The following is an 8,379-nucleotide window of genomic DNA, read 5'->3' on the forward strand; positions in this document are numbered from 1 at the left end:
GTCCACCATAAAACTTAAATCCTTGGAACAAAACCTTTCCAACATATCTGGTACCTTTAATAGAATATGTTATTTGCTGATAAATGTTTATTTAGTATTGTGGTTTTGTTAAACATCTTTATTTACACATAAATTATATTTTTGTAAAAACCTCATAAATGGTCACCCACAACAAACGAAGGGGGAAAGCTTGCTTTGCTTGCTGTAGCCCTATTTTGAGGCTTGGTAAGCGTAAGCTATTGTTGTAGGCTCGAGAAGGGTAGGCTCGCAGCTTCGCTCAACAGAAGAGCCTGACTTTCTATTAGTCAAGCGCTAGCGCCCAACCTTCATCTTTCTGAATCGAGATCCGGCCCGACTCGCGTCGTTCCAACAACCGGCGTGGAGCACCTCAGTAGACGATCGCATACAGTAACTGGGAGTCCGGAGCACCGGCCGAGCGCCTTGAATGAATAATAAATTTACAGCAGAGGTAATTGCAGAAAGGGGTTGATAGTCCCGTCTGCTAGGCTTTTCCGAACTTCCCTTTGCCTTTTTCTCTCTTAGTTAAGGGGGTTTCAGAGAATGAAAAGAATGGATACGACAGTGGTGCGCGTAGGAACCACAGAGATGCACTTCATGGACAAACTTACCTTTATGCATGCACCTCCGTACAAGTGCTGCGTACAAGTTCCGACCAGGATGATCGGGAAAGATCAAACCAATTTGAACTGCTCACATCACAGTAGTAGTAGCGTAAAGGCTGTAAGCCGAGGGGAGGGGGGGGGGGGGTTGCTGACACGGAGTTAGCCGGGGCTTCTTCCTCGAGTCTTGTCATGATCGCGCACTCGACAAAAGAGCTTGTAAGTTTTTCAAAATCAAGGATATAATATGTAAATACAAAAAACTTAATATATAGTCCATGTGGTGGTGGTGGGGAGTCACAATCTCATGGAAGCACATTTATGTTTAAACCTTAAGATACCTCCATGAACCTAGAGGTGGACTCAGAAATTTTTTGAAGAAGAGGCAAAAAATAATTTAATTTCTTTTATAGGGGTAAAAGAATTTGTTATTTTGAAAGGTCAAAATAATTTTTTTTAAAGAGCATATTATTTGTATTTTTTTTGTGGGGCAGGTCCTCGATTGTAAGTTCGCCCATGCATGAACCCCAAGTATTGTGTGTTTTCATTACATACACTTGATATTTAAGAAGTACTCGTTGAACACATGGACCAACAGTGTGTGCTCATTCCATAAACACTAGAGCCGTGTTTGACACGGTGTGTTTAGGAGCTTCTAGTTTTTATCGTTTGTTAAAACGCTCCGTTTTGAATAAAATCTTCGTTTGACACTACAAGCTTTCAATGTTTAGTTTTAACAAAAACACTCCAAATCTAAAAATTACATCACGTAGCGTCTAACAAAACACTAATAGCTACCGGCTCGTTTTGCTGGACCCGCCTTAAATGTCTCATAGCACACAAAACTATATTTTTCTGCCACATATTCTCACAATACAAATAATGTATTTTCAAGTTCGGGATTGACCGAATTGAAACAATTTTTATTTAACTCGAAATGCGTACGATTTGTTTCTACCGTTGATGATATCAACGTCTCAATCCATAAATTAAAACCAATATGCGGAGGCGTGCTTGTTGACTCCATTATCATCATCGCACATTCAAACAATGATACAAATAAGACAATGTGAGTATAATGTGGTTTGATGTTTTTTATAAAAGCATTGGATATAAGTAACATATTATAATACCAAAAAAATACACCTCAGATATCACATCACCCATAGTGTTATAACATTATTGTAAAAAATGATCTCATATTATTAACATCTAAATTATCAACTTATGTTAATTATTATTATTTAAAACAATAAAAAATTAATCACATTTCTCATTATTGCCCATCTTCATTGTTTACGAGTCGTGCCTTAACACCCCTTAATGAAAACAGGGGTGATGTTCCCCATGTTATACCGGGGTTAAGAGGTGTCACTACAGCCATAATATTAGAGGTGAGCGCGATGCGGTTATTGACCAAAACCTCACCACTAACCGCAAATGCGGTTAATCCATTTTCAAAACTGCTTGGTGTGATTATTTTTGCGGTGTGGTTAGACTGTTACTTTTGCGGTGTGGTTTTGTTTTTGTTTTGTTGTGTTTCGGTAATTAACCATATGAATTTGGTGTGGTTTTTAACCGCATTTTAGATCTCAAACAACGATTTTAAGATTTCAAACATATTATGGCATAATAAAAAAAACTCATAAGATATAAAACAATTAATTTAAATTAGAAATAACTAATATCTTAAAAACATCAAATCACTAGTAATTAATAATAAATATCTTAAAATTATTAAATTTCATTATTTTCTAAAGTTAAACATAAAAAAAAAAAACCAACACTTTTGTCTTCTAAAATTTTATCATTTTTTCATCAATATAACTTGTCTTATTTTTAATATCTAATATATTAAAAATTAATAAAAAAATTATATATAATATATACGGTGCGGTACGGTTTAACCACACCGTAAATTTGCGGTTTTAAAAATAAAAAAACCTCACCGTCAGTTTTTATTGCGACTAGGGTTTTTCAATTATGGTTTATAGAGTTAATTTTAGTTGATCTTGGTTTTTGTTCGCCCTTCCACACCATTGCCCACACGCATCCTCTAATGGTGAAGGCGTCTTTGACCTTGAAAAATTCTTCCTGGATCCTATGTCTCGTATTGTGGTTGCCCTAATCTTTTTGTGGGTGACTTTATCATAATTCCACGTCAACTAAGTAAGTTCACATTCACTGCAAAAATTAAAATTTCACTTTTCATCTATAGTCACTTTTCCTCATCTCTACAGAGTAGACAGTTCAAGATTAGTTCTACTTTAGCTTAAAGATTAAATTCACTCTAAAGACTTTAATTTCAAGATTAATTACACGAGTGGTCCTTGATTGATTATATTGTTGCAATCCAATAACTCTAATGGGTTTTCGTTAACCATCGTTTATAATTATAAACTCACCTGATTCGTAAATAAAATATGTTCTTCAAAACAGATTATCCAATTCTAATTTCTAATGTATCCGCCGCTGTATGGCCGGAAATTTTGCTCCGGCAGCGCCATGTTCCTTGCAGCTAAACAACCCCAAATTCTCCTTAAAAACAGGTATTATTTTGGTTATGTATACAACAGTAGTAAACTACTAAATCACAAACAAATAGAAACTCAAAAGCAGAAACAAAATAAGGCAAACTCTGTACACCAGATCGACGGAGAGTTCCTAATTAGTTGGCGGAGGGCTGACGACTGGCCGTGGATTCATCCGTTTTGTTGGCGTTGGAGACACATCGAGCAGCAGAGAATAGATCAACAGGCTCCGATTCTGCAATCATACCTTTGTTTTGTTGTTGATTAGCGATATTGTGAGCGGCGGAGAAGAGATCCACAGGCTCGGAATCTGCAATTTTGCCGCCTTCCAACGGCGTGCCGGATTTGTACGCCACTCTCAACGTTTCGTCTTCCGATAACTTCGCCTGTGCAGTGCCGTACTTGATATCGTCCTTGCTTTTCGCCATTTCTGATCGTAGATCTGAGTAGGGTTCAGTGCGAGATTGCCGGTGGTGTTCCAATTTCTAAACAGGTAATTGAGACAGGTGTCTAATTCTGCCAGATTGGATGGACACGTGGTTATAGTGTTATATGCTTTCTGTCCTACGTTTGCGCCACGTAAACATATATGAAATTGTTGCCCAATTTTAGAGTTCTTGAGAAGAAAAATTGAAAATTATTATTTAGGATAAACATTTTAAAACATAAACATAAGGATAATATAAATTCACTTGTAACTTAGAAGAAAAATGGAAATTATTATTTAGGATAAACGTTTTATAACATAGGTATTGTCACCATAGTCTAATTATTTTTCTTATTTTATTTTAAATGGTTTATCGTGACTATTTTTTTGCATTTGAAGGGCATGAAGTTTTATTTTACCGGTCATTTTGGTATTTTTACCTACATTTGAAGGTAAAACTACTGTCGAATGCTAAGTAAGCGGGTGAGTCAGCATTGATCATTGATGAGTCGACTCGTCTTCCACCTAATCTGGTAGTTAATGCATGTATTTAGTTCTACCAACCCACCAACCACCCTTAGAGGCCAAGGCAGTGTCGGTGGTGGGGGCATAAAGCACCGACGCAAACCTATGTGGGATTTAACCTAGCATGATAACATATTGATTTTTTTTTTAACTTTGTTGTTTTTAACACACAATGCGTTATTCTTCCAGAATATATTAATCTTCCAAAATGCATATCTATAGTTACGTATTTTACATCTTTTTCTCAAGAAAATATTGGCTAAGTGGTTCAAATACATTTATCAATTAATCGATTCTTAACGAATTAACTTTTATTTTAGACAATAAATACTGATTCTTCAAGAATGTTTTAGGAGAATGTCATTCTTAACCATTCTTGTCAATAAGCATGTAGTTTCAACTAACAAAATTGATTCTTTATCATTCTAAAAATGTTTATTTAACTAAAAAAAGTTGATTATGAATCTTCTAAAAAATGTTTATTTAACTATAAAAATTGATTTTTAACCATTCTCAAAAATCAATATTTAATATTCTTTAAGAATGTTTCTAATAACTGGTGATTTAAAATTTTCAGGAAGCGATTGGTTTAAATTGATTATTTTTCTTATAAATTGTGTAATTTACAAAAATGTTTATTTAAATATTTATTTGTTTCATTTTTTTATTAATTGACTTGACTTATTTACTTAGAATGTAGTTAATTCAATTTCTCACTCTTAATAAATTATCATACTTGCCATTATAATTAACTAAGTGTACCTATATAGTGAATGCTAGTCCATGTTAATAAAATATACCGTTAGATCACCACTTTTCATTTTTTTAATTTAATGACCAAAATTTAGTCATACACTCACATAATATTTATGATCCACATTTGATTCTAAACCTATATATATATATATATATATATATATATATATATATATATATATACACACACACACACACACACACACACATAGAGAGAGAGAGAGAGAGCGAGTGAGAGAGAGAGAGATGGGTAGGTTCCGTTGAGATTCAAAATAAAATAGAGATATTGAGATTCAACCTCAACCACATAATTCACATCTGCTGCAATAACCTTTCGGCGTACCGGCACGACGTGTCAGTTATAATCATAAATGATTATGTAACGCCACCCGTTTCTTTCACCTCCGCCACCTTCCCCACCACCAAAACCGCCATTGTCACCACCACTACCGCCACCCATTGCCACCAACCGACCCCTTCACTACTACCTTCATCACTTATACCACCGCTACCTCCGCCACCACCATCTCTTCTGCCACTAATCGTTATAATCATATATGATTACTCAATCCGTGAATATACATATATGTATAATCATTTATGATTAAGTTTATACGTATAAACATGTATAATCATATATGATTATACCTCTCTATTATATAATCATTTATGATTAGGCATACGCCGTTGTTATCGGTATGCTGGAGCGTTAGAGCGACAAATGAAAAATATATGGCTGAGATTGAATCTCATTATCACTGTTTTTTAATCTTAAGTGAACCGTTATATATATATATATATATATATATATATATATATATATATAACGGTTCGTTGGTTTTCAATGCCAAGAACAAGATAATTAAATCATGCCCCTAGAATATTAAGATATATAAAAAATAGTTGTGAGCTACATAAATGAAATATATCAACTAAAGAACAAAAAAGCTAGAAAATAATTAGCAATTAAATATGTTATTTAGAATATGTAATATTTCGCTTTTTTCTATATAGTTTTATAGGCATACCCACTTTGGTTCCAACCATTAGGAAACGTTGATATTGACAGAGAAACAAATATAATGGGTAAACAAGTACAAATTAGTGTCCCACTTGACTTTTCCAACTTTGAACATAAATTAAAATATTATATTAGTTTGTAAAAACCTCCTTTCCATTTGGATGCAAATATAGTCTCGAAGTTTAAAGCTTTGTTCATGTAAATAAAAACATTGATATGATTTCCGGTAGATGATTTTAAGAACTCTTATCAATTATGATCATCGGAATAGTTTTCTTTTTATTGGAAAACAAATATATAGAAAAAAAAAGCCGGCAACAAGCTTGACAAAAATACAACCAGTTAAAGATTAAGGGATAGCATATCAATTACTCAAAATATCAAAATATATAGAAACATTAAAGTGCCAAATAGAGAACATCAATTTGACAGGTAACAAGTGTAGCAGGTTAGGTAGTCAAATCTTTAACGGACCAAGGGCATAATGGTTAAAACTCCAGATTTACAACTTCTGCAAAGCACAAGAACTTACAGGAACCTCGTTAGAAATCTGAAATCATCAAGAGCAAAATAAGTCATTTTTTCAAGAAAATTTCCCAGTAGCATTCATATAAAATAATAAAATACAAGATTATCAGGTGGAAAAAGGTCATTAAAAAACCTTTGTCATTCCACCAAAAAAAAAGAAGCCAACAACATCACCAACAAAGAAGCGAAAGTAGACCAGTAGTAGTGAAGGGCAAAAAGATCAAATACCCAAACTTCAAACTTCCAAATTAGAGAGATCAGTGCAACTAAGGGCAAAATTGCCCAACAAAAACCAACAGAAGTCCTTTAGATCCATCGATGATAGCAAGTATGAGGGGTAACGACAGTTTGATTACTTAAAATAGTCATGTCTCCTCGTTTCCTTAACTGGTGTGAAGCAGGTTCGTCTCCTCGTCTTCTGATGTTTGAAATTAGTGTTGCGTGCTAGTTTTCTTATGACTATCGGACTTATTTGGACTCGGTGGATCAAAGTTTGGGCCAAAACGATATTAGATCTATAATAAGTGGACCAAATCTTATGCCCTTATTAATGTGATGCCCTGGGCTGTGGCCCAGCTCGCCTAGCCCTTGGGCCGGCCCTGTATATATATCTTATACTATATTTTAAAAATATCAGTTGTATCTTGAATTTTAAGAGGTATAAGTTACAAAGTTTTTTGTACAAATCAATTATACATAAATAAATTACTAATACTTGCCAAAAATTTGAACCCTTGAATTAATGAATGTTATTAACAAATTTAATTTGGAGTAAAATTACAATTTTAAAATATTAAATTATGTATATAAATTAATTTACATATCTTAAACTAGACACCAATGTTAATTTATGTATATTAAATGTATAAACAGACAATATAAAATAAGATTTAAACACAAATTGTAACGACCCGTCTACGGTATGATAATTCCTTGGTATTTATTTTTTAAGTTTTATAAGAGGGACTCGGCGAGTTCATAGCCTGACTCGTCGAGTAGGGTCGGGTTTTCGAGCACGTGTTAGCTGGCGACTCAGCGAGTCCATATTCTGGACTCGGCGAGTTTGTCCGTCTGGGAGAAACCCTAAATCCCCGGGTTGCCCACTATTTAAGCCACCTTATAGCCCCCAATCTCGCCTCCTTCATCCTCAAAAGCTGTGAGAAAACCCTAATTCGTTCTTGAGTGATTCTAAGTGATTTTTGTGTGCTATTGTGAAGGCTTGAAGAAGGAGAAGAAGAAAGGAACAAGGAGAAGGATTGGAGAGCAGAGATTCAAGGGAAAGCAAGAGCTCTTAGAGGTATTTTCGGATTTCCTTCTCTTTTATGCCTTAAACCCCCCTTTCTAGATCTTGTTAATGCCTTCTTAAAGCCTTATGTTGGTATGGAAGCTCTCTTATGCCGAGATAACCTTAGATCTGTTCATTTAGGAGTTGTAGAGCCCATATCTATTGCCTTTATGGAGCTATTTTGCATATTAACCCTAGATCTACCCCTTTTAAGCATCTTTTAGCCTTTATTCCCTTGTTCATGTGTTTGTACACGTAAAGTTGGAAACTTTACGTGGTAAATCAGCTTATTGGACTCAGATCTATCATTTGTATGTATTGGATTCGAGCAGAATCGAGTGTAGAATAGTTGCATGGCGGTGACTCGGCGAGTCGGAAGAACGACTCGGCGAGTCGAGTCGCGAGTCCCCGATTTCTTCCTTTTGAGCGGTGTCGAGTGGGCCTAGTGAGTAGTGGAGTGGACTCAGCGAGTTTGAGGGTAGACTCAGTAATGGAGGGACTCGGCGAGTTGTTCAGACAACTCGGCGAGTCCAAGGCAATCTTCTTAAGCTCAAGAACAACTCGACGAGTTGTTCATATGACTCGGCGAGTCGGATGAAGATTGTCTGAGTTCTTGGATCGAATGAGTACTCGTCGAGTCGATGCCATACTCGACGAGTAGTAGCGAGTAGGGTCGAGGAGTGAGA

The 8,379-nt window shown here is 35.2% G+C and overlaps 1 protein-coding gene and 1 long non-coding RNA gene across 2 annotated transcripts; both read right to left on the bottom strand.

The window, feature by feature from the left end:
- Positions 1-3,139: 3,139 nt before the first annotated feature.
- SMP1 (seed maturation protein) lies at positions 3,140-3,661 on the bottom strand. The gene has a single exon (XM_079009940.1). The coding sequence runs from the start codon at positions 3,577-3,579 to the stop codon at positions 3,289-3,291; it is 291 nt and encodes a 96-aa protein (XP_078866066.1). The 5' UTR covers positions 3,580-3,661; the 3' UTR covers positions 3,140-3,288.
- A 2,554-nt stretch (positions 3,662-6,215) lies between these two features.
- LOC145063134 (uncharacterized) lies at positions 6,216-6,880 on the bottom strand. The gene is made up of 2 exons (XR_013687847.1): positions 6,542-6,880; positions 6,216-6,430 (listed from the first exon to the last, which is right to left on the bottom strand). It is a non-coding gene; the product is annotated as an uncharacterized LOC145063134 (long non-coding RNA).
- Positions 6,881-8,379: the final 1,499 nt, after the last annotated feature.

This window comes from Lactuca serriola, chromosome 7, assembly GCF_051521515.1.
Source record: "Lactuca serriola cultivar US96UC23 chromosome 7, Lser_US96UC23_V15, whole genome shotgun sequence".
Taxonomy (NCBI): Eukaryota; Viridiplantae; Streptophyta; class Magnoliopsida; order Asterales; family Asteraceae; genus Lactuca; species Lactuca serriola.